Source organism: Lithobates pipiens, unplaced genomic scaffold (genome assembly GCF_037356315.1).
Source record: "Lithobates pipiens isolate NorthernLeopardFrog02 unplaced genomic scaffold, aLitPip1_a1.2 Scaffold_13, whole genome shotgun sequence".
Classification (NCBI taxonomy): domain Eukaryota; kingdom Metazoa; phylum Chordata; class Amphibia; order Anura; family Ranidae; genus Lithobates; species Lithobates pipiens.
The window spans coordinates 506,128,172-506,155,332 of NW_027507718.1; the positions used below are offsets into that span (position 1 = coordinate 506,128,172).

The 27,161-nt window shown below is 42.4% G+C and overlaps 2 protein-coding genes across 2 annotated transcripts in view; one reads left to right on the plus strand and one right to left on the minus strand.

Moving 5' to 3' along the window:
* Window positions 1-13,844, plus strand: part of DNAAF9 (dynein axonemal assembly factor 9) — a 199,675-nt gene extending 185,831 nt beyond the window's left edge. Inside the window, exons 36-37 of the mRNA XM_077478035.1 lie at window positions 1,797-1,890; window positions 4,149-13,844. Of these exons, the coding sequence (XP_077334161.1) occupies window positions 1,797-1,890; window positions 4,149-4,261 (207 nt within the window). The 3' untranslated portion in view covers window positions 4,262-13,844. The remainder of the gene's footprint in view (window positions 1-1,796; window positions 1,891-4,148) is intronic.
* A 2,986-nt stretch (window positions 13,845-16,830) lies between these two features.
* LOC143975574 (kyphoscoliosis peptidase-like) overlaps window positions 16,831-27,161 on the minus strand; it is a 114,227-nt gene continuing 103,896 nt past the window's right edge. The window contains exon 7 of the mRNA XM_077478037.1: window positions 16,831-17,048. Within this exon, the coding sequence (XP_077334163.1) occupies window positions 17,020-17,048 (29 nt within the window). The 3' untranslated portion in view covers window positions 16,831-17,019. The remainder of the gene's footprint in view (window positions 17,049-27,161) is intronic.

The following is a 27,161-nucleotide window of genomic DNA, read 5'->3' on the forward strand; positions in this document are numbered from 1 at the left end:
TGATATGTTCATCCCTCTGTTTGTTCTGCTGCTAGCAGCATATGTGCCCAAATCTCTCTCATCTATGCCCTGGCAGCTTCCTAACTCTGCCTCCAATATCCAGATTTACACAGTGCTAGAGTTAAGAAGAATAAATGGGACTTTTAAGGTGCTAATAACTCCACCTTCAGGAAAAAATGCAAGACAAAGGCATAGCATACTAGCTCATTATGTAATACTCACTTCAGATCGAAGCCCTCGCTGCAGTGCCCGTATACAGCACCAGCCTTGGGTTACTTCCAGGTATCGTGGCTCCGGCGCTATGATTGGCCGTAGCTGCGATGACGTCGCTCCCGCACATGCGCCCGGGAGCCGCCGGTAATGGCACACTCACTGAAGCAACGGCACATATTTGCCGTTGCTTCAGTTTGTGTCAGTGCGCTTGTGCCGATGACGTCGGCACATGCAAATACAGGGGATATCTCCCAAACCATGCAGGTTTAGGAGATATCTGTACTAGCTACAGGTAAGCCTTATTATAGGCTTACCTGTAGCGAAAAGTGGTCTCTAAGGGTTTATATAACCACTTTAACCACTTGCCATCCAGGCCAATTCTGACATTTCTCTCCTACATGTAAAATTCATCATTTTTTTACTAGAAAATTACATAGAACCCACGAACATTATATATGTTTTTTTTTTTTAGCAAAGACCCTAGAGAATACAATGGCGGTTGTTGCAACTTTTTATCTCGCACGGTATTTGCGCAGCAATTTTTCGAACACGCTTTTTTCCAGAAAAAAAAAACTTTCATGCTTTAAAAAAATAAAAAAAAAACAGTAAAGTTAGCCCGAAATTTTTGCATAATGTGAAAGATGAAGATATGCCGAGTGAATAGATACCCAACATGTCACACTTCAAAATTGCACACGCTCATGGAATGGCGCCAAACTTTGGTATTTAAAAATCCCCATAGGCGATGCTTTAAAATTTTTTACTGGTTACATCTTTTGCGTTCGAGGAGGTCTAGGGCTAGAATTATTGCTCTCGCTCTAACGTTCCCGGCGATACCTCACATGTGTGGTTTGCACACCGTTTTCATATGTGGGCGGGACTTATGTATGCGTTCGCTTCTGCGTACAAGCTCACAGGACAGGAGCGCTTTAAATTTTATTTATTTATTTATTTTTGTTTGTTAATTTTACTTTTATTTTTTTAGTTTGACACTTTAAAAAAAAAAAAAAATTGATTACTTTTATTCCTATTACAAGGAATGTAAACATCCCTTGTAATAGGAATATGGCATGAAAGGTCCTCTTTACAGTGAGATATGGGGTCAATAAGACCTCTCACCTCTAGGCTGGGAAGCCTAAAATGAAAAAAAACGATCATGGCTTCCCAGCCGAGGTGACGCCGTTATTTGAATGCAGAGGCCGGGCGTGATGTCATAACATCGCGCCCGGTCTCCGAACGATCATAGAGGCTCTGGCGTCCCCTCCTGCCGCCCGTAAGAATGATCAAGCGGCGGAACATGATCGTTCTTATGGTGCAGGGAATCGCCAGCTGAAAATGCCGATATATCTGAATGATGTCTGTAACCTCAGGCATCATTCAGATATAACCCCGGAAAGTCGAGGCCGTCCCAGGACGTCCTCCCGGCGCAAAGTGGTTAAAGACTGGCACACTTTGCATCTTAAGTTTATAAAGCAACCAAATGCAGAAGGCCAAGACCATTTTAGGGCTGTAAATTAATGGCAGCCATATTTTATTAGACCTGTGGCAGTGTCATTTCTAATTGTTGCCTTTATTTCCTGCAGGTAAAACGTCACTTGGATCCTCTTCCAGATGGATATTTCTACAACGGAACTCAGTTTGTGAATTTTCTTGGAGAAAAAAACGATTATCACCCATGTATCCTTTTCATTTGTTGAGCATGGGAGGAGGTGATGAGAGAGCTGGAGAGCAGGAGGTCTTGGGAGAAGCAGAGAGGACAATCTGGGTGATATTTTGAAACATGATTGGTGATGAAGATGGGGGCAGAGTTGCAGATGGCATTGTATGTTAGTATTTTTAGTTGTATTTGTTGGGTAAGCAGAAGCAAGTGGAGGTATGGATACAGAGGTGTGACGGCACTGAGCGGTTGGTAAGGTGGATAAATCTGGCAGCAACATTCTTGATGGCCTGTGTAGAGGTAGACCTATGAAGAGGAAGTTGCAATAGTTGACGCAAGAGGTGACAAGGGAGTGATCTAGCTTGTCCATAGACTGTTCGAATCTGCTGAACTTCTGCTAAGAATCAAACCATGTTTGGGCAGGCTGAATCTACCAAGTCGATCGATCTATCAACTTGGATACAACCAGCCTACTGGATTTACTTGCGACTTTACTTGCTGCTATAACTGCTAGCAATATTCACTGTCTTCTCCCTGCACCGTCTATGGCCTGCCTTGGTAGCTTTATGGGTTCATTCGTTAAGAAGGGGCGTATCCTTAAAACATGACTGAAGGGAAGGCAAAAAGATTTGTACAGTGATTGGATTTGGGGCTAAAAGGGTCAGCGTTTAGGGTTGCACCTAGCACATTGGCTCTAGGGGAGGAGCTGATAGTTGTATTATTGCTCTTGATGGAAAAGTGTGTGTTTTTGGGGGGATTGGGTTTGGAGGTTATATTATGAGCTCGGTACCCACCTAACTGACTACTATACCTATAAAGGACGCTGCCGTATTTAGGGATCCAACCAATAAGTGTCTGGGGGTGTTCTCTTTGAAGGTCCTGCCTTATGCCAACCATACACGGTTTGAATCTTGGCTGGTTCAGCATCAATAAACTTGGGTACAGTCAGCCAACCAGCTGCTGAATGTACCCAAGTTTATTGATCGATCAACTTGGGTACAACCAGCCTGTCGTATTTTACCTGCGATTATCGCCAATAGCTGTTAGGTGCTAGCAATAATCACTGTGTTTTCCCGGTAGGGACAGCTCTCCTCCACCACCACCTGTGATCATTATGAGGTGGATTAGTGCCCCATATTTTGGTGTTAGTAAGAAAAATGGTAAAAATAATTCCACACCACTAAACAACCCCGTGTGTGTTAATTATCAACTAATAGACCAATAAAGGTGATAGAACAATGATAGAATATATATAAATAAAAGTCTGCATGTAGTGCTTATTTAAAAGAAATTATATTATATAAAAGTCCATGTGTAGTGCTCTTCAAAATAATCCTCAGGTTCTTGATGGATATATTCTTCTTTGAAATTAACACACCATGTACAGCACACACCACCACCAATAGCAGCTCAACTCCCAATTTCACCTATGGGTAGAGCATATGCCTTTTTTAAGGGGTGCCACCAGATGTAGCCAACTATAAAACCACTCTCCTCTGGATCGAATTACACCATATATATGAATTCCACCAATCACACTCAGAAACAAAACATACAGACCACCCTAGTGCTTTCCATATAAATCACAAATTTATTTAAAAGCCAACGATAAAATCACGTTCACATTTAAAGGTTCACTGAAACCGGTGCAGAACAGGTATATCACATGTGCAATTGCTCAGACCACCATAGGGGGCATCACCATTAGAGGCTGCAGATTGTGGATGGATCGTTCGCTGTCCCCTTAAGGTTCCAATTCTGCTTGTTACGGCTTACAGGTACTTCCAGTGTTCTGTTCCGCTCTGCTGTATTGGAAAGAGGTCTTACGTCACCGGCTCCACCCGCCCCCCCCCCCCCCCCCTTACACGTTACGCCACTGGATGTGGCTTCTTCAGATGGATAGGCAATGGTGCCCTTTCGTTGATGTCAATGGAAGGAATAGGGCCTCATCATGAATTATGCCCCACTGTTGGGGTAAGTAGAATGAATGATGTCTCATCATTGGTTTCAGTTTGAGGAGTAGTGGCCCATATCAATGGGGGTAATAGTGCCCCGAGGGACAGATAAAAGCAAGCAAAGGGCTCTCTGCCCATGGGCCACAGTTTGGAGAATGATGGACTAGAGGACCAGCATGTCTTTCCGTTCATCATTTTGATGCATCATCTGCCTCAGTTAAATCTCTTTTTCACCTACTTTTTATACGCCAGCCTCCTTAATGTGGAAATATTGAATAATTTTATTTTGTTGCAATATATTTTCCTTAGTGTGATTCTCTCAGTGATGGACCAATTTATCTATGATTACGTGAATGAGGTAAATAAGGAGATTGAGAAATACAACAGAGAATTGGAGCAGCAGGAATATTACGACATCTTTGGACAGAAGCTGTGAGAGGTCTGCCGTCTGCTTGATGTAGTGTTCCACATTACACGCCATTAGCAAAATTACCGCGCAGCCCAAAGCACCATCTGGAAGAAGCATTTTCTAACCTGTTTCAGATGTGATTATGCTTAATTTTCTCCAGGTTTTATAAATCAGTTTGCACCTTATGTAGTCAATCTGTTCACAGGAGCACTGCTGGGAGCTTTTGGGTCTTCCGGCCAATTATCAGACATATGTAAAATTCACAAAGAGCAAGACGCTTGTACCGAAACCACTAAATATTGCAGGGCCGCGTGTTGCACATTAAGTGTTCTCATCCATTGTCCGCTTAGTGTGGCTTACACGCTGAAGTCAGGAGTGTTTTAAAGTTCAGTTTTTACACTTCTGATAAATTTGAGCACAATGTTTTAAGTATTTAACACTCTTATGTTGACTATACTATTGTGTTTTTACTTTATATAGCATTGTGTCTGATTAGCACTTTATAAGTTGATTTAAAACATTTCGATTCCTGGTGCATTTTGGAGGCAGCCATCTTGAGACATTTTGGAGAATGCCTATTTTCTAGGGTCCAGCATCCATCACAGAGAAAAGAAACCAATGACTACTCTCAAGACTGCAGAGTATCATTTGAATGGATGCTAGTGACATCACTAAGGATGCAGACTATCCTTTCTCTAGGGACCAGTAACATTACTGAGAAAGATACCTATGTCTTTAGGAGATACTAGTGACAGCACAGAGAATGCAGACTATCCTTTCTCTAGGGACCGGCAGCATAACTGAGAAAGATGCCTATCGTTTTTACGAGATACTGTTGACTTCGCTAAGAATGCAGCCTAACATTTCTCCAGAGACCAGCAACCTTGAGAAAGATACCTATCCCTTTATGAGATACTAGTGACATCACGGAGAATGCAGACTATCCTTTAGGGATCAGAAATATTACTGAGGTACTTATGCCTTTACGAGATACTAGTGACATCACAAAGAATGCAGCCTATCGTTTCTGCAGGGACCAGCAACCTTGAGAAAAATACCTATCCCTTTATGGGATACTAGTGACATCATTGGGAATGCAGCCTATCCTTTCTCTATGGACCGGCAACATCGCTGAGAAAGATACTTATCCCTTTATGAAATACTAGTGACATTGCGAAGAATGCAGCCTATCCTTTCTCTAGGGACCAGCAATCTTGAGAACCTTTACGGGATACTAGTGACATCATTGAGATTTCAGCCCATCAGCCTATCCTTTCTCTATGGACCGGCAACATCGCCGAGAAAGATGCGTATCCCTTTATGAAATACTAGTGACATTGCAAAGAATGCAGCCTATCCTTTCTCTAGGGACCAGCAACCTTGAGAAAGATACCTATCCCTTTACGAGATACTAGTGACATCATTGAGAATTCAGCCTATCCTTTCTCTAGGGACCGGCAACATGGCTGAGAAAGATGCATATCCCTTTATGAGATACTAGTGACATCACAGATAATGCAGACTATGCTTTTTTCAAGGGATTGACAACATCAAAGAGAAAGATAACTATCCCTTTACGAGATACTAGTGATATCACTAAGAATGCAGCCTATCCTTTCTCTAGGGACCAGCAACATTACTAAGAATGCAGCCTATCCCTTTACGAGATACTAGTGACTTCACAGAGAATGCAGCATATCCTTTCTTTAAGGACGGGCAACACCACACAGATCTTAGTGGGCTGATTAAAAAAAAAAAAAATTGAATAGATTACCCCATCCACACAAGCAAGGTGGATAGAGGAATCCTCCCCACTGTGTTATTGGATTCTGATATAGAGGACTCGTCTGCCAGTTGGCTGCAGCTCTGATCAAACAAAAATTTTCCAACGAGCCTGTTCATTAAAAATCTATCATTAGATCACTACTGAACCACACAAATGTCAGTCCCTCTATAGTCAACTTCACCCTGTGAAGCAAAGATATACCTACCAAAATCTGCCATCCTGGTCCCTTGCCAGTGCAGTTTCATTAGCAGATGTTCTAAAACTGTTCTGGAAATTAGGTTAATGTCTGCATGAAAATTTGTTTGATCATTAGCATTTTAAGTTGACATGGAAAAAAAAAAAAATGTGCACTTAATAATGCTCATGATTAACTGCCTTAGTATGGTATAATTGACACAGTTCAGATATTATAATATTAGTTTCACTGTTTGGCCATGGTTTTTCTGTGAAAGGAAAAGCTTCCTAGTCATAGCAGGGCCACGGGAGATATTGAAAAGCAAAGAAACGTTGAGTCCTAAGATTAAAGGTGGCAGAAAGTAAGGACTGTCTGCGTTGCCCCACCGCTCGCCGCTCTCATAGGGCTTCTGTAGATGGGCAAATGCAGTACTTTCCGGTACAGTCATCTTGCATTTGAGATGCTCTAGAGCTCCTTCTGAACTGTTTCTTACTACCTCCAAAGTTATTTTTACACTGCCATTGGCTTTAAGGAGAGAAAAGCATCTCCAGACAAAATAATCCATGTACTCAAACCTTGACATGGGCAATTTTATGATCAAATTAGTGTTTGAACTAGATTTTTTTATTGCAGGCTTTGAAACGAGCAGTTGTGAGATTGACTTGCTTGACAGGTCATGGAGACCCAGCTATAGTCACAAATGTCTGCAGTATTGAGAGGCCATTTAAAGTTGTGGGAATTAGTTATTGCAGACGGGAAGTTTTTGCTTTTTTCCCCCTGTGGTTTGAAAGGGTTGACATAAATGCTGGAATAATGAAAATGTTAAAGGAAAGGGTATAAGGGTAAAAGCAGACTGTGACAAGCCTGCTCATTCTCCGAGTTGCAGAAAAAGCTTTCTCAATTTAAGAATCACATTTAGTGCTGTCCATCACTGTTCCTCCACCGATATACAGGAGTTTACGCATAAGATTTGTGCAAGATGCAGTAACATTCAAGAAAATTTTACTGTACAAGTTAGATACAAGACTGGCCAGCATGGCAGCAAAAATGCTGTAGATGCCACTTAATTTGGTGGTGCTTTAAATGGTGACCGATGGCATGTCTTTGTGCATTTTCATTGTCACCCCTAGAGAGTGTTGGTCCTTCTTGGTCAAAGCCATAGCATGATCCTAGATTGCTCAACGAGCTCCTCCCTTCCATGTACTATGAAGGGAACATGGTCTGTTGGTATGGACCGCACAGTTTCCTCTTCTTGGGGTACATTGTCTTGAGGCCTTTAAGCCTAGTATGCAGGGGTCAAATGTCAGGACGACATCAGCCTATTCAATAGAAACCAGGCGACATTCCGCCCAGGTGTACGACAGGTGGCTGTTTGGCCAGCTTCTGATGAAGGAGCTTGACCGAAAAGGTCTGCCGACCGATATCCGATCAGCATTCTCAGGTTTCCCTAATTTCAAGTGGATTCCAGTTTTAGGCCACTGAGTGTTGCTGTGACCCTCACAAATGCAGACTGAGAGCAGCAATGGACCTCCAAGTGACAAAGGACATCCCTTTGATTCATCTATCATTGCCCAACTATGGTTTTTAATAATCTTTTGGGAGCTGGATTTGCAGTAAGCTGTGAACTAGCGATGTACAGGAGGTTTGCATAATATCTGGTGTATTTCCTTTTTTTAGGTAACTATTTTGTTGTACACTATTCAGACCTATGTGAGATTCCAGGAAAATACAACAACAAAAACCCCAACATTTTATTTTTCAGAAATTAAATCTGAAGCTGCTTATCACTAGTTTGTAAGCCCAGACAATATCCTGTCTCTGTTCCTCACTCTGTAGCAATGTCACTAGTTTTTAGTGAGTTGATGAGCTGCATTCTATTCTCCAAACCAATTCTACACGAGACAACATGGCTGCCACAGGTATGCAGTAAAAATAGGATCAATTTAAAATGTTCTAGATTGTGGCATCTTTTGTTACTCCTGGGGTAATTCCTTAAAGTACTCCTCTGCCCATCTCTGTCCAAGAGAGATAAGAATTGAGCTGGCAAAAAATTGCTGATGACCAAGTGAATGACCCCACCTGGGGCAGTTTAGGCATCTGCCATGTTTACAGTGCTGTGTTATGTAGCTTCTGTGTTTTAAAGATGTTCACGACAAGCCATCCACTGGGATGTGACATCGCCAACCAATTATGACATTATCAATTTAGTGACGTCACCATTCCCAAGTTTAAAACACAGCATTAGGCTGAATAACTAGAAGTGAACTCAATAGCCACCATCTAGTTTCATAGAACATGACATCTCTGTAACTATGGATTCCAGACTGCCTATACCTTTAATTATTCTTGTGATATACTCTATATTGTGTTTTCTTTTCTTTTTTTTGTGTATTGTGGCATTTTAGCATTTAAAACAGTGGTGGTTATTGCTAATACCACTGTTTTTATATAGTCTTGAGATTTTATTACGCGTGTTATTGATCAGTGTATCGAGGCCTTGGGACATGCTACTCTGGTAAGATCCTGTCTGGACAGAGTAGCATGTGGTCTCATAGGTAATGTAGAGCTAGGTAATTTATCTATGCATGGATCTAGTTTATACTGTGCCTCTTAGAAGGGGTGGAGACTAGCAGATGTTCCAAAGCCAGAAAAAGACTTCTAAAGTATACTCTAGCACAGAGTTTCTCAACCTTTTGAACCCAGAGGAACCCCTAAAATAATATTCGGGTCTTGGGGAATCCTTACTTAAACCAGTTATCATTGGTCAGTGGCATAAATGCCTAGGCTAGGTTCGAATCTGACTGGAATTTCACTTTAAGTACTTTCCGTTCCTTGTAAAAGGGTAAACACCTTCTAATTTAACCAGTTGTACCACTTAATTGTGTATATAGTTGCATGGAGCTGAGGAGCATCCAATAACAGGTCCATAGCTTTTTCATGTTCTATAACACTGCTAGTCTCTTAACGGTGGAGATTGTATTATGAAAGCCATACTGACGTAGAATAGTCTTGTAGTCTAATTATAGTAGGGGAGACTATACGCACTGTCTCCAGGATTAAGCGTACACCAATTTGAGATAAAAATGTGATTTGACCGATTGAACTAGGTAGTTTACTGATCTCTTTAAAAACAATACAGCTTATAACAAAGATTAAAAAATCCATGTTTACACGTGGTTGTTCAAACATGGAGAAACAAAAATGTAATCAAAAGTGATAAAAAAAATATTGTACCTATTGCCTACATAAATGTAAAATGGCCTTATTTTTGGCCTAAACCAAAATTCCGGAGGATGCAGCTTGCTGGGTTTGCATAGTAAAACGATGAATGCTTTACCATGTACTGTGGATTACCAGGGTGTTGAGCCACTAGCCAAGAATAACATAGGAGGATGCTGGTCCAACATGGACATCAGATGAGAAAAATTGGCAATCCTGGTTAGTGATCCAAAGCCTTGATGCATGCATACCCCGTAGTTCAATCGGCTGCATTTTCTTGAATTGTTTTGTAGGCGGTACTATTTTTTGATTAAGTGCTAGCTGTTTTTTTTAAAGGGGCAAGATTATAACACCTAATATATCTAGTGCACTTTGAAATGTTAATAGGGTTTGGTCTGTAATCAGATATACCTTTCACCAGACTGGTACTACTACTAAAGTCCACTTGTCACCTTGAGAACCATGGCAGGCATTTTTTGAAGCCTAAATCGGTTTTCAGTCTATGCGTTCACCAGGAACTAACGACGTCTTATAAATGCCATTACTGCTTCCTTGTAAGATAAAATAGACTGAGTCTTGGTTATCATGCCCATGCATGGGGACAGGTGTATTTATTTTTTTGAAAAATTTGGATAATTCATATCGAAATCAATTAGCTTACCTCAATTTTTTTATAGCAGCGAATTAGTAATAAATCGCAGCAAACTGTGACGGTGCTATTCTTTGAAACATAGCAGTGCCTTGTACGTGGTGCCATTCACAGCACAACAAAGCCTGTATGGAGCACCCATAAATTTACGATCGCTTGCTCCCCGATTTTTTTGAAAGGGATCAACGGTGCTGGTGAAAGGATTCAACGAGATTGCTCAAAATGATCTTTCTAAGTTTTTTGAGCACATTATAGAATTGTGAAAAATTTAAGAAAACTCTTTGAGGACTGAAGTTTATAAAGAGAATATTAGAAAAATAACCTACTGCGAAAATGGCATCTTCATGAGGGGGCAAGCACAATCACTGCTAACCTCATGGCTGATTTCCAGTAGAGAATTTTTGTATTAGATTTTGTAAATACTGTAATTTCAGTAGAAAAAAAGAGCCGTTTAGATTTCAATTTGAATGAACTGTTTTTATTAGCAGCTGTTCAGGGCAGTTTCTGTCAATTTGGGCACTTTCCATTGAAAGTGGCATTACGCTATGCGGTTTCCTGGCCTGCAGGAAAGCGCTTGTTGCGTCCTCAAGGAGTTTACATGCTTTGCCGACTTTATCATTGGCAGCTTGTGTTTATATCACAGAGTGAGTGTGACTAGAATTGCTGAAGTTATAGGAGGGAAAATCAGTGTGACAAACTAATAGGAACGTTTACAGCAAAAGCTTTTTTTCTGAACTTCAAAACCTTTTTCTTAAGGTCTGTCGTCATGTAGCAGAAGATGTACAGCTGCACCTCAGGGTGATTGAACCGTATAAGTAGAAAATGTTCAGAGACATCTGTAAAATTCTCAGTGTAAAGAGGTCATATACGCCAACTTAAGGTCCCCATAGAGAAGGCACGTTCAACGCAAATCAAAACAGTGGACTGAATTAAGTGGAATACATTTTCAAGGGGCTTATGTGTGAAGGCCACAACTACTTGGTTTCAATAGCATTTTATTATAGCACTTTAACATTACAATTACAATCCAGCTGGAAAAAAGTTGGGGTATTATTTAATTAAAAAAACCCTTAAACTGCTGAGGGTCGCAAAGGTGGAGTTATAAAAAACATCAGTTTGACGTGTAGATCATGATGGTGACAATTCAAAATGTAGCCTTTATTAACTGAAAAATAGTTGGGGCCTTGATTAGTATAAAACCTTTAAACCTCAGAGGAGAAATGAAAAAAACAAAACACAACTTTGAGGTGAGTACTGTAGACCATGTTAGCAGCTTAGCGTTCCATCCAATATTTTAGCTAGACGAGGTACCCAACAGACATAATGTTGGCTTTGTTATAAAGGGCCACAAAAGACTTTTGATTACAGAAAATATGGATCTAAAACGATTTGTAAAAAAAAGTTTTGGTGAGTTTTTGTAATAATGGCCTATATATTTCTTTATTCTGGGAATTTTTGTAGCACCCAAATTAGATCGCCTTGATGTCTCTTATTCGGTTCGATAAGCCCTGTTGCTCCTCAATTTTCATCTGTCATTGCTGTAAAACCATACAGGCTTTACCCTCTTCTGTTGCTCTTATGTAGGCCACCTTGGGCTACTAACCCAGTAATAGTTGATCATAAAAGCCAAGGTTTGGTGAGGTCAATAGGGAATGACAAGAATTGCATGTGTGCAGCCTTCATAGAAAGAGGTTGGCTGCATATAAACTTGCCTATTCATTTTTTATTTTATTTTTTTACAGATTATTTAATTGGGTAGTTATTTTGGCACTAATGAAAATAACCACCTCACCGGGAAGCAGAATTCTCCAAAGCTTGATACCTTTTAGTTGCCTGTCAAGACTTCGTGACCTGCTCTTGGCTGACGACAAATTGCTGTACTTGGGGGTCCTTGTTAACTGTGAAGAAAAATCTGTATCTTTGCAGATCTTTAAGAAGTTGGAAGGGGATTAATCCCTTGGCCCAGACATGGCTTACTATAGTATTTTTGGAAGGTCATTCTGGATTGAGGCTTCCTCAGATTACCCAACTTTGTTATTGATTTTAAAATGGATCTCCAAGTTCAAGCAGTGGACATCTTAAATAAGGATGCTCTGGAAACCGGTACAGAGAGAATTGTGTTGGCTGCCATTGCTGATCTCCTCTTGAAAATTCTAGTTGCCTGGCTGTCTTTGGTTTCAATACTTGATTCTTTGCTCTTCCTTCAGTTGCTGTATGCTTGAGTTTTAAGACCTCGAGTCGAAATTCACCCCTACACACATGCATGCATGTGCAGTCGGTGCACAATTTGGGCATATGCCGAGATGAATAAATGCCATCCCAAAACCAGAAGACCACCAGGCAAAGATGTTGGCTTTAGCAAGGTCCTATTAATAAAGGTCTACTTTAAGCTGCATTTAAACCCCGCATTCTTTAATGTCAACGTAGTGCAGTGCCTTTTACTTTCCCCCAGTGAAAGAGATGGTTCACCAATTATCCAGCCAGCAAAAGTTATTGCACTACAGTAATTATATCTGCAAGTAGTCTATGAAAGCACTGAATTAGCATGACCGTCCAGCAGATATTTTCAGAAGAAGGCGGCAATGGCAGTTGTCCCTCTGTTAACATCTCTTTAAGCCTTGTACACATGTGCTTCAGCTTGTATAAGTGTAGTTAGGTACAGCAAGCATTTAAAAAGCATTTGTATAATTTTCATCAACCTCGTTAAAACCCTAAAAGGAAAAACTCAGTTTGCCAAACTTTCTAAAACCTCAAGCAGTGCTCAAGTCTGCAAAAGTGACAGCATTCCCAAAGCCATGCTATAGGCAGATGCCGCCTAAATCAATGGCTGCTAGGGTGCTGGTGGCCTGGGGTCTGAGCATACACAGGGCTGAACATGCACTGAGGAAGAGTGTCTGGTTGTGGACACTCTGGCCCCTGTTATGCTCCCCACTGTACCACTTGAGGTGGTCACCCCAGTTGGCCTCAGTGCAGATCGGCTTTGAGCACTTCACATTTTTTTTACCTTCTCTAAACTGGAGATGAAGGGTGCCTTAAAGGCTTCAGCAAAGTTGCTCAAAGCTTTCTGAAACTTTGCAAATGCTTTAAATAATCTTGCTGTACACACTGTTCTTCTACAAATCCTGTATGAAAAAGCCTTAAAGATCCTCAAACACTACAGCATGAAAAGTTGCTTCTAGGAGATACAGCCGATACATTTATCACTTCTAGTAAAGGAAAAGTCTAATGCGTTATGTAACCGTTCCAAAAATCGTCACACTTAGGTTGATTTTTTTTATTTTATTTTTCTTTCATTTTGCACATGAATCCAAATTGTAGAATACCATTGCGATATTCACAAAAAGGGAAAATTGTAACTTAGAAGCATAGAAACTGTGACTTAGGATTTTCTTTTTAGCAATTTAAAATATTTACCTCAGAACACTAGTGAGAAAAGTCTGTTCTCTTCACATCGAAGAAATGCTAATGTTGATCTCACTCGAGTGTGCCAAATTCACTTTATTTTTTGTTGCAGAGTTTTAACTATTTTTTTTTTTTTTTGCATTGTCTTTATATTTTGTCCACCGGCACTACTGTAACTTCAGTAAACTGAACCGTGTGATTGAAGCTTTTGCTAACTATTGTATTTATTACTACTTAGAATAGAGAAATGTATGGAATGACCTTTCCATTTATTTTTGTATTACTTTTAATGTTTTTACTTGCCATTGTGCAGACCTGATTTTTACACTTTAATTCTGATGTATTGCTAAATAACAATAAACTATTTTATGTCTGTTAATGCTGTTGCATTTATTTGTACCCTGCACACATTAAGAAACAAATTCAAGGTGGATGGGTTTTATTAGCATTTAAAACAAATAGTGCATCTAGGGTTGCCACATTTTCTTCAAGCCAAACCCGAACACTTATATAACAAATGAAAAACAAAATGTAATACAAAGAGATTTAAAACCTGTAAAACTTTTTTAAAACGTGTGCTACGCCAAAACCCATAATGCTTTTTTTTTTTTTTTTTTTTTTTACCATATGTTTTTCTTGAGATGAATGCATGCAAAAGCAATGTATGTGGTTGTGCCAGTAAGACTTAATGACACCACTGGAGACCTGCAAAACGGTTGTGTGTGGTTTTGTGCATTGCAGGAATGTATGCAAAATCTGGCGCCCCCATCAGAGTGCCTCCTCAATCTGGCATCCCCATCAGAGTAAGTATCCAGCTCAGTAGATGGAGGGTACAGGGAAGGGAGATGTGTCCCAGTCAGTCCATCGATGTGGCACTGTCCGCGGGAATGTATTGGCCATTGTCTGGCTCCATAGACGTCCTGTGGCCACCAGGAAGTGAAACCAGCGTGGAATGCAGGTGGAAGCGACGTCACTGGTTGTACATGATCAAAGAGACAATACAGGCAATAGAGGCCTGTATATCTATTGCCTGTAGTGTCTCTTTGATCCTTTACATCCAGGAACGTCGCATCCACCTGTGTTCCACGCTAGTTTCACTTCCTGGTGGCCACAGGACGTCTATGGAGCCAAACATCGAATGATACATGCCCGCGGACGGTGCCACATCGATGGACTGATTGGGACACATGTCCCTTCCACTGACCCTCCATCTACTGAGCTGGATACTCACTTGCATTGTGTAAGTGCATTTTTAACCTACTAATAAATGGATGGCTAAAACTGCACTGAGCTGGCGCTTCCTCCTCTTCCCCCTTCTTGTTTCCTACCCAGAGCTGGCTTATTCTAATGCCTCCCTAATCTCGGGGTCCCCATCGGAGTGCCTCCCTAATCTCGAGGTCCCCATCGGAGTGCCTCCCTAATCTCGGGGTCCCCATCGGAGTGCCTCCCTAATCTCGGGGTCCCCATCGGAGTGCCTCCCTAATCTCGGGGTCCCCATCGGAGTGCCTCCCTAATCTCGGGGTCCCCATCGGAGCGCCTCCCTAATCTCGGGGTCCCCATCGGAGCGCCTCCCTAATCTCGGGGTCCCCATCGGAGCGCCTCCCTAACCTCGGGGGTCCCCATCGGAGCGCCTCCCTAACCTCGGGGGTCCCCATCGGAGCGCCTCCCTAACCTCGGGGGTCCCCATCGGAGCGCCTCCCTAACCTCGGGGGTCCCCATCGGAGCGCCTCCCTAACCTCGGGGGTCCCCATCGGAGCGCCTCCCTAACCTCGGGGGTCCCCATCGGAGCGCCTCCCTAACCTCGGGGGTCCCCATCGGAGCGCCTCCCTAACCTCGGGGGTCCCCATCGGAGCGCCTCCCTAACCTCGGGGGTCCCCATCGGAGCGCCTCCCTAACCTCGGGGGTCCCCATCGGAGCGCCTCCCTAACCTCGGGGGTCCCCATCGGAGCGCCTCCCTAATCTCGGGGGTCCCCATCGGAGCGCCTCCCTAATCTCGGGGGTCCCCATCGGAGCGCCTCCCTAACCTCGGGGGTCCCCATCGGAGCAGCGCCTTACATCAGGAGTCCCTCCATACATCAGAGCTGTCCCCCTGTACTTACAGATCACACTCTGCATCGAAGGCGGCTCTTCCCTTCCTCTCTCCAGTCACAAGATAAGTTGCATAACAAAGGGAGAGGAAGGAGGACAGACTGTCGCCATTCCTTAGCAGTCCCGGGTGCAGCGCCACCTGCAGGCTGGAGGGAAAAGGACACCCAATCCTCTTTCCAGCTATTTTAGGGTGCCACAGTCCGGTCTGAATAATGTGTCCGCTTTTCAGGTGGACTGAAAATCATATACATGATTCAAAACCCAGACGATTAGGGTTGCCACCTGTCCATGATTCACCCTATGTGCACTGCAATCCCCCAATAATCAATAAACAAATATCAGAATGTCAAATCAGATCCGTGATGAAAATATGATTGTGACTATGCCACAAAGTGCTAGATTCGTCCACTAAACAAAAACCAAAGTGCCACCCATGCCTCCACCAAATGTGTCTACCAGCCGCTCACCTTCAGAGAATGACCCCTGAATAAACAGTAAGGTTAAATGTGCTTGTCCCCTTCAGGCATTAATTCCCAAATGGTGCATGAATCTCCTCTGCCAACATCCCCCGAGAATGTAGGTGCATTCAGAAAGAATAAAAGAGCCACTAGTGTTCTCTGTTTTTAAGATTTATTGCTGCCAGTATAGAATAACCCTTACAAGATCGTGCTGACTCGATAATGCAAGTAAGATGGCTGCGGGATGACGGCATGAATGTGGCTCAGTCCCCCTATACGTGTTATGTCCTAAGGCAGGACTTAATCAGTAGGAGTGGAGACAATACATTTACCCAATGTTAAAATAACACACCCCGCCACCTCCATGATAACTTGAATAAACAAATGAGTAACAGGTCCTGGATACCCCCGGCAGAGTAGAAAGATTAATGGCGTACCGGAACTACAGAATTATGTAAACATCCACCCAGGGGACACAAGAATAGATAAAAAAAAAAAAATACCAAGAAAAATAGGTAAATCATGCAGCCATCTTAGAATACAATCATATACTGACACATTAAATACCCAAATTAAAATATACAAAACATGAAGATAACCTACCCTTCTATACCAAATTTTTATTATATAATTTTAAAATTATCTTGGAATTTTTATTTTCACATTGGCCATGCTGGCCACCACACTGATATGCAATAGGAACAAAGAAGGCTTGCCGCTCCAGGTGAGATGCGGAAGCCTAATGGAATTTGTGGGTGCCCGTCTCAGCTCGCCTCCACAATCAATATATATGAAAAAGAACAGGCTGCACGCCACGACTGTAATCCAAAATCTTTTATTGGGACATCCAAGAGTGACACCGCAGGAACAGAGTGCCCAGTAGATGCGTTTCAACTATTATAAGTTCTTACTCGTTTCACAGATAAGTCCAAATGATGTTTCTTGTATAACCCCACCTTTACCTACAACTGGTGTACCGGGGGGGTTAATTACAGACTTCCTTTTACCTCACATTACATATAAGCATGTAGAATATACTGTATCACATACAGCCACATAAAATACAAACAGAAAAAGAGAAAGAAATATAGAAATATTAATATTCAGTAAAGCCTGATAAAAACCCATATAAAAATATACATTAATATAGTATTATATCAAATATGTAAGCCATTAGATGGAGAGCCAACCCTTGAAGAATAGAAAGACATAACCATGTATAAATATACAGATACAAAAGACCAAATCTAAAAGAATATTAATTTAATCTAGAAAACATAAATGCATAATAGATAGAAACAACAAAATACTATCATAAAATAAACAACAGTATTAAAGTGTCTATGCCAGCCCCTCTATTAGAGGCTGGCATAGCATACTGTGTAAGTTGTTTTTAAAAACAAGTGTTGTAAATACTGAATTTCAGCTGTCTTCAGGCCAGTCACATGACTTGCGGCCTCTTTCTAGCTCTGATGGATGGCTTCTGCGGGAGGGGCCATGATCTTCCTCTGACCTCAGCCGGGAAGATCACGTGACAGCTGGTCTACTCCGCAGAAGCCATCCATCTGAGCCTCTAATAGAGGGGCTGGCAGTGACAAATTTTAGGAATAATGTGTGACAGGTCCTCTTTATGGAGAGATGTAGGGTCTATAGGACATCACATCTCTCCCTCAGGCTGGAAAGGCTGAGATCCAAAAAATAAACTCTCGGCCTTTCCAGCCACGTCCCCGGCACTGTACTTCTGCCAGCCCAGACGTGAGGTCATAACGGCATGCCTGGGCCACTGAGGGTCATAGAGATGACTGGGGACCATCTGGTCACCGGAAATCACTATACTCAACTTCTGGCAGCGACCAATTCATTCTCTGGCTCGCCCATCATAGGGGCAAGCAAGGAGAAGCATTGGAGGGTGGCGGGAGGAGGGGGTCCCCTCCCGACACATGTATGAACAATCAAGTGGCTAAGCTGCCGCTATGATTGTTCTTATGGTGCACAGAATTGTTGGTTGAAAAAGTTGATATCTAGATGATACCTGTAGCTGCAGGCATCATTCAGATATCCCCACTTAAAGTCCAGGACTTCATATGATGGCCTATGGGCGGGAATGGTAATGTTTTGTAGGGATGGACAGAAGGCAAGTAGCTCTGTGTAAGTTCTGACATGACCGCCATGAAGCTTACACAAGGCTTACCACTGAGGGTTCCAACAGGTAAGCAGTGATGGGGGAGAATGGGCAAAGTAGTGATGGGCTATCAACAAAAGCACTATAGTAAAATAGCAGTGTGATGCGTATGGACCACTGTAATAAGCTCCACACATTCACTTTAATACTCTGCACTCGCCGCCCTTTCGCTCCGTTGTGTATGAGTTGTACCAGATGCTTTTACTGAAACTGTCCAGGGTTTATTTTCAGCTTTCCCTCTCCCTAATGAAGGCTGAAATCTCTCCTGTTTTCAGCGTGCTCGCGGAGCTTAAAAGGGATTGTGCTGCAGGTCAGAGGAGATCTCGCCTGCTTTTAGAGGCGCTGAACATATTCAGGGGATTTGGATAATGGGATTCTGGTGAAGGTAAAATGTTCTGTTTTTCCTACAGCTTTTGTAGAGGTTATTTTATTAAATTGCTCAGTACATTTTCCCCAGGAAACCTGAATTCCTTAACGCATGCTTTTGTTACCAGTGAATATTAATCCATTACATTTTCACAGTAGGGTTTCTCGTGTCACATCCTGTAATTCGCAGTATTTTAAAGAAACTTTGAAAGAAAACGAATAAAGGCACATATTTATGCATGAAAGACATTTTTTATTTTTTTATTTTTTTTATTAAACCTGGAGCCTGCAAAGCATTGCAATCAGAGGACTGCGGGTACAATGTCAGGCTCCTGCAGGCTCCTCTTCAACCTCCCTGCCTATACCAAATTATGGACTTTCAGTTGAAGAACTGGAGAAAATGTCAATGGAAAAATGGACGACAAGTGCAGCGATTATCATACTTATATTCCATTAAGTTCATCTGCTGTTGGAAATGTTTGCACAAGCTGTCCTCTAATACAATGGGGAAACAGATATTAAAGAGGAAGTAAACCCTGATGAGTTTACTTCCTCTTTGATTCCCTGCAAAGGTAAAACATAATGGACTACTATGCATCACATAGTAGTCCATTATGTGTCACTTACCTGACACAGGAGCCAGCAAAGTCACCGCTGTCCCCTGTAGTTCCGAGCGTCCATCTTCTTGGTGGGTCTCGCTGCTCCGGCGCTGTGATTCGCCGGAGCAGCGATGACGTCACTCCCGCGCATTCGCACGGGAGCCGACACTCGCGGCATATCGCCGCGATCTGCGGCTTACCCAGTGCGCCTGCGTGCCGCTGTCTACGGCGCATGCGCCGTAGACACCGGTGGCTGTCTTCAGGTAAATATCTCCTAAACCGTATAGGTTTAGGAGATATTTCTTGGACCTACAGGTAAGCCTTAATCTAGGCTTACCTGTAGGTCAAAGTGGTTCGTATGGGTTTACAACCACTTTAATGTATGTTGGGCAGATGTCAGTTGGCAGTTAGATGCTTCCATTGTTTTAGAGGAATTCTGGTTAGAAGATGCATTTAGATAACCAAGGTCAACAATAGTTTGATCTTTTGACATATATGACCTATAGCATGTATGATACAATAGTGACATCTAGAGGTTTAATTGAGAAATGTTCAAACAATTAAAGAGTAATGTAAAGGAAGTAGTGAGAAAGGATACGCCCGTGTGGGATTGTCTACCTAAACTTTCCAAATAAAAGGCCAGCGGCATAAGCTGAGAGGAGGATTACATAATGACATAACAACAAGGAAAGTCTGCCAGAAGAAACTTTACCAGTGGATGATGTTGGTGCCTGATTTCCTGCAATCGCTCATAGAGTAGAACCTGGGCTCCTGGTTGCCTACAGGGATTGTGAAGCTACTAAACCTGAGCTAAGTATCTTTAGCACACACTATTTTTGTTTAGTTTCATTTTTTTTTTATTAAGGATTTTGACAAAAAGGTATAAGAAAGATCTATTACCCATAGTATTCCAAAAGCAGAAAAATTGACAATTAAGTGGAATCTCTCCATTGGACAAATCAATATGCATAAGGAGAACACAAGAAATAAAACAAACATAACCCATAGAGGAGATTGTTAATTCTAAAAGTGAGAGGAGTGTACCAATAGTCTGATTGGACATAAGGAATCCTATTCTCAATACCCTTAGTCTCACTCCTGTAACAATGGTACATTTCCATATTTGAAGTAACACATCGTGGTCTACTCCCAGTCTGAAGGCTAACAACCCTCACTATGCTACACAAAAGCATGTTACCTATACCTAATGCTATTGTAGTAAGAGATGTATTCACTGGTTTGAACCTGGAGTACACTTGTCACATGCACGATTACTGTGATTTGTGGGGGGACGATCCCATTATGTGAAACCCTAGAAAAAGCCTTTTCCCATAGTTGTCAAAAGGGGGAAGAGTCTTTACTAATAGAGAAGAGAGGCCAAAAGGCCAAAAAAAGGGGGGGTGGGGACAAAGAAGAGTGAGAGAAAGGGTGGGGGTACTGGGCCCTCCAACGTTTACAGACCAATAAACAATCTAAGTGGGTAGTGTACTGCGATCAGCAGACAGATATTTGATCCATGCGTCCCATACCTTCTCACACACCTTCAATTTGTAATATAAGATTGCAGATAAATGCTCGTTTCTCATGCTGATCTCCAGGACCTGGCAATGATGATTTTAGCAATATGGTTTTCTCTGATATCGCATACTCCATTTTTTTTATACTCATTCGCTTGGAAGTTTAGGTAACGTGTGCATGTGTTTCAGGGTGGATCAAAATCAATGATTTCTTTTTATTTAAAAGCTTTTTTTGATTTTTATCAAATTCATTTTAATAAAATGCATTTGGAGTAAAAAAATCTATCTATTCGTTTATTCAGCATGAAATTGAGCTTAGTTATGTAGCATGAGGCTGAATATTCTGCAATATTTACATTTTTGGTAAACTCATTCAAAGAATCCAAGCTCTGCAAGCTGAGATAGCATGCGCTGCATTGATGCATTTACACAATTTCACAGTAACAATGAGATAAAACAAAGGAATGTTCCTTTATACCATTGTTTTGCAAATCTATGTACACTTCAAACTGTATGATTGAATTGGTTCTGATATTGCTGTTTTACTAACCTGACAGCTTATTATCCTAAATAGAGAACCTCCATTTTGTTTGCAAATATTAAAGATTCTAGCTACCAGCAAAAATTAGACCTTACATTTAAAGAGCACCTGTCATTTCAGATCCATCGTTGGCAGCGCCTGTTAGTGGGCATCCACTCACCTGCTGCCGCCACGTCCCTCACTATGTTGTGTCACTGCCGCATCACCAGCTGTCCCATTCAACAGCGGGTCAGAGGAGGAGCCACTGCGGGACAGAGATGATTTTTTCTTTTTAAAAATTATGATTTAAATTGAGTTTATTTAAATCGAGCCTTTTTCATAGTGATTTAAATCTTATCCACCCTGATGTGTTTTATGTATATTTGTCAGTCTTGTATTGTGTTCTTATCTCTGTAAATAGTTTGTATGTACAGCATTTTATTTAGTAATGTACATTTATACACTACAGAGGTTGTATTGCTTCCTTGCTTTTATTGCAAGACTGATCTCTGTGAATGACACGCCAGCGTGGACAGAGCCCCACCTACCCGAGTCGACTTCAAAAGTGATAGTGGCTGCAGGGGTCTAGAACCCTAAAACATGTTGGGGTGGGGGGGAGGGCATGGCTCATTTGCACCATTTTGCATGTTTCACCCTAAATACAGCTATAACATTGTCCAAAAGATGGAGTTATCCTTTTAGGATGTGTTATCTTCTGCTTTTTATGGAAGTTGATTTTATTTAAAGGATAAGGCCTCTCAAGCAGCTAAATGCCAAGCTGGATCGGGGACTCTTTATTCCCTACAGAAGTTTTGTACAGTAATCCCCACAGTCTTGAGCTCCTGGGCTGTATTAGAACCTATGTTATGGTCAATGAGGCTGCCTATCACTGTGATAAGATGATAGAAACCTTCTGTGACGGGAGAAAGCAGATTGGGGGCAGCTATTGCGAGAGGAGGGAATAGTTGCTGTAATGGGTTTGGGAAGCCACTGAAGGAAGGGGGAGCAACTGTCAGGTAAGAGAACTGTAGGGGTGGAGACACCTAGGGGGCTGAGATTTTCTCTGAGGGGAGGAAGAGTTACTGTAGGAGGCACTATGAAGGAAGGGAGATCCACTGTGTGAGTTACTATGATGGAAGGGGAGTAGCCGCTGTTAGGTGTGGGTGTTGTCAGGGCTGGCCACAGTCCTATGCCAAAATTACATCTCCGAAATGCCAGGAAAACATATTTAAAGAGGCACTGGAAATTTTCAAACAAATGCATGCAGTTCGTTAAAGGAAAGCTTTAAAGAAGCTCATTAGATCCGGCAAGTAGACATGGGCGCCGTCAATAAATTCGTTTTGTTCTGTTCTGTTACGGTTCGTATTAAAATTAATTCGTACTTCGTATTTCGTGTCCGAAATTCAATTTCAATTCGTACGAAATACGAATTGTCGTTAGGTTCGTTAACTTGTACGAACGTTCGTTACGATGAATTTAAAGGCAAAAATATACCTCAATATGACAGTCGATGCTGATGGAAGTTTGTTTTTTATCCGAAATACGAAATTCCGTTGAAGAATTTCCTATCTGAAATACGAATTTTCGTTAGATGAGGGGCTCCCACCATCCCTGTGCTGTGCTGACTTCCTCCTGGGGATTCGTAAACAAAAGTTCGTATTTCGTACAAAATTCAGACGCATGGCAATTCGTATTTTAGATCCTCCCGAACGTAGGAATTTAGGGAAATTCATACGAATTTGAGATGTCTACCGGCAAGATGGTTCTCAAACAGTGTCCCCAATAGGTACCCAACATTGGCTCAAACCATAGATATACAGACATACCAAAAGAGGAATGAGAGAGTAGCAGATAATTTTACTTGTTGGTAAATAAATTACGTAAAACAGACAACACGTTTCAGTCACTAAAACACCCGTTCTTCAGGGCTCAACACAGAATACAACTTGAATGGACTCAGAGGAAACCACACCAATCTATAATAAGACTTTAAACTCTCCGTGTGAATTAGCAATGTAAACATTGCTGAGAGTTCTATTTCAAGGTTTTGTCAATCAAATTCATTCTATTCTATTTTGTCATTAGAATCCATTCAAGTTTTATCTTGTGTTGAGCTCTGATGAAGGAGAAGATTTTGTTGGGTTTTTTTTTTATTTACTTATTTTCCAACAGTTAAAATGACCTTGGCCCCTTTCCCTGGTCTTTTAGACTGGGGCTTCTTTCTGTTTTTTCTAAAATGCCAGCACTGAAAACTATTATGTGGTTAGCACCAAGTGTCTGTTACTGTATTGGAAATATATGGTTGCCTCCATGTACATATACACTATATTACCAAAAGTATTGGGATACCTTCCTTTATACGCACATGAACTTTAATGGCATCTTAGTCCTTAAGGTTCAATATTGCGTTAGCCCATCCTTTGCATCTTCAACTCTTCTCGGAAGGCTGTCCACTAGGGATGAGCTGAACACCCCCCGGTTCAGTTCGCAGCAGAACATGCGAACACCGTTAAAGTCTGTGGGGCACGAACCTGAAAAATCAAAAGTGCTAATTTTAAAGGATTATTTGCAAGTTATTGCCATAAAAGGAAGTTTTTTTTCGGTAGCAGTGATTTTAATAATGCTTAAAGTGAAACAATAAAAATGAAATATTCCTCTAATATTCCTTGTGCCTGGGGGTGTCTATAGTATGCCTGTAAAGTGGTGCAGTTTTCCCGTGTTTAGAATAATACCACAGCAAAATTACATTTCTGAAGGAAAAAAAAGTCATTACAGCTCGCTGCTGTAATGTATTGTCGGGTCACGGCAATATAGATGAAAATCATTGAAAAAAAATGGCATGTGTCCCCGCCCCCCCCAGTCCATTAACAGGCCTTTGGGTCTGGTATGGATATTACCAGACCCAAGATTTACCAGACACAAAATGACCACATTTAAAAAAATAAATAATGGCATGGGGGGTCCGCCAGACACTGAAAGCCCTCACAGATACTCTTGTTGGGAGCAGGAATGGGCCCTGCTGTGAAATATTAGATAAAAATTGTAATTACATGCCCCTGTTAAACAGGGGCAGAAAAATTGGGCCTTGGGTGGTGGTGCCACGACACTGTAAGCCCCCACAGATACTCTTGTTTGGCACAGGAACAGCCCTGCATTGAAATATCATATCATAAATTGTAATTTACATGCCCCTGCTAAACGGGGTGAAAAATTGGGCCTTGGGTGGTGGTGGTGGTGGTGGTGCCACAACACTGTAACCCCTCACAGATACTCTTGTTGGGTGCAGGAATGGGTCCTGCTGTAAAATATTGGATCAACGTTTTTAATTACATGCCCCTTTGAAACAGGCCAGAAAAATTGGGCTTTGGGTGGTGGTGGTGGTGGTGGTGCCCTAAACCAAAAATATTGTTGGAAGTTAGCATCATCAAGATTGAGGAGGACCAGGATAGTCAGCATAGCCACTCTTCAAGGGATCCCACATCCATAGAAAATTCAGTTACATCAGCATCAGGTGCTTAATAGCTGCTGATCCAAGACTGATTCATTTTTATGAACCTGTCAACGGAGTCTGTGGACAGGCACACTTTATGATCCTTACAAACGCTCCAGCAGCACTGAATGTGCATTCAGAAAGAACACTGGATGCAGGACAGGCCAGTAGCTCAATTGCATATTGAGCAAGTTCTGGCCAGTAGTCCATCCTCAAGGCCCAGTTGGAAAGGTCTCCAAGTCTGCTCTTGCCCCTAGATATTGCTGCACCATGTAATGCAGACGCTGGCGATGGTTGCTTGAACCGATCAGACCTTGGCGCTGAGGACTGAAAAATTGTGTAAAGGCATCGGTCAGCCGGCCGCTTTCTCCACCGCTCTTCCTCTGAAGAGCACGTTATCCACACGAGGAAATTGTAACCTCCCAGGGTCTGGAAAAAAAGCATTGCACAAACCTATCTTCAAGGCCTCCTGAAGATGTTTCATCCTCTGCTCCCTCTGCAAAGGCAGGATGAGTTCTGAAACCTTACCCTTGTAACGTGGATCAAGAAGAGTTGTCAGCCAGTAATGATCCCTCTGCTTGATACCACAAATCCTAGGGTCCTTTGGCAGTCTTTGCAGAATCAGGGAGGCTATGCAGCGTAAGTTTGCAGAGGCATTCGATTCTGTGTCCTCTGGGTCACTAAGGATTACATGATCCGTAAAAACCTCCTCCCAGCCATGTACAACTCCTTGGGTTTCTGGAGACTGAAAACCATCCCTTGAAGACTGCTGCTGTGTGTTATCCTCCACGTCCATGCTGACACAATCCTCCTCTTCTTCCTGTATGTTTGGCGGGCCCTCAGGAATGCTATCTGGATAAAAGGGGCCTTGCAAGATAAGGAAGTCCTCCTCTTCCTCCTGCTGTTCTGCCTCATGTGCCCTGTCCATTATTCCACAAAGCATGTGCTCTAACAGGAAAACTAGAGGGACAGTGTCACTGATGCAGGCATTGTCGCTGCTTACATCCTTGTGGCCTCCTCAAATGGTGACAGGACAGTGCATGCATCCTTGATCGGTAGCCACTGGCATACCGAAAAGAAGCCAAGCTCCCCTGGCTCTGTCCTTTTGCCATACTTGCACAAGTACTCATTGATGGCCCTGTGCTGTGTGTGCAGCCGCTGCAGCATTGTCGTTGAGTTCCACCTGGTGGGCATGACACAAATGAGGTGGTTGGTGGGAAGGTTGCATTCCCTTTGAATGTCAGCCAGCCAAGCACTGGCATTGTATGACCGGCGGAAATGACCACAGGCTTTTCTGGCCTGCCTCAGGAAATCCTGTAAGCCTGGGTATCTGCTCAAGAACTGCTGCGCCACCAAATTCAAGACGTGTGCCAAACATGGAACATAGGTCAAGTCTCCCTGTCGAAGGGAGAAGAGAAAGTTGGTGCCATTGTCACATACAGCCATTCCTGGCTGAAGCTGGCATGGCGTCAACCACCTCTGAGCCTGCCCCTGCAGAGCTGACAGAATCTCTTCCCCAGTGTGGCTCCTGTCCCCTAAGCAGACCAACTAAGGTACCGCATGGCATCTTTTTGCCTGACTGCTTGCGTAGCCCCTTGAACACTTAAGGAGCACCGCTGGTTCAGAGGACGAATCTGCAGAAGAGGCCATAGAGGAAGAAGAGTGGAGGAGAGAGCTGTGGCAGACTCACTACTAGCATTTTGGAGGTGTGGTGGCGGAACAAGCTCTAACACTACTGAACCCTGTCCTGCATCCTTCCCAGCTGCCAGCAGAGTTACCCAGTGCACCGTGAAGGAAAGGTAATATTCCTGCCCATACCTGCTGGACCATGAGTAAAGCCCCGTACACACTATCAGTTTGTCTGCTGAGTTTTTCCTTCAGATTTACCAAAACCATGTAATATGAGGTCAAACCTTAGGAGTTTCAATGTGTATGCAATCAGGCAGGCCCTTCTACTAGATGGTTTAGGTAAATCTGAAGGAAAAACTCAGCAGACAATCTGATAGTGTGTACGGGGCTTTAGCGGTAATATGCACCTTACTACTGACCACCCGGTCCAACAAGGCCAAAACATTGCCTTCCACATGCTGATAGAGAGCAGGATTGACCTTCCATGAAAAGAAATGGTATTTTGGAACCTGCCACTGAGGTACAACACATTCCACAAAGTCACGAAAGGGGGCAGAGTCTACCAGATGAAAAGGCAGCAGTTGCAGTGCTAGCTATTTGGCCAAGCTAGCATTCAGATGCTGAGCATGTGGCTGGCTGGGACCAAATTTCTTTTTACGGTTTAGCAACTGGGGTAAGGAAATTTGCCTGCTAAAATCAGATGGTGGTGTACTGCCAAGTACTTGGGACACCTATTGCTATACTTTCATTCCTCTCAGTGCAGATTTTTAAGAGGACTGGAGGTATAGTGGGGTTGGAGATCCCAGATGAGAAAGGAGAAATTTTTCTTTGACGTGAATCTTTCCAG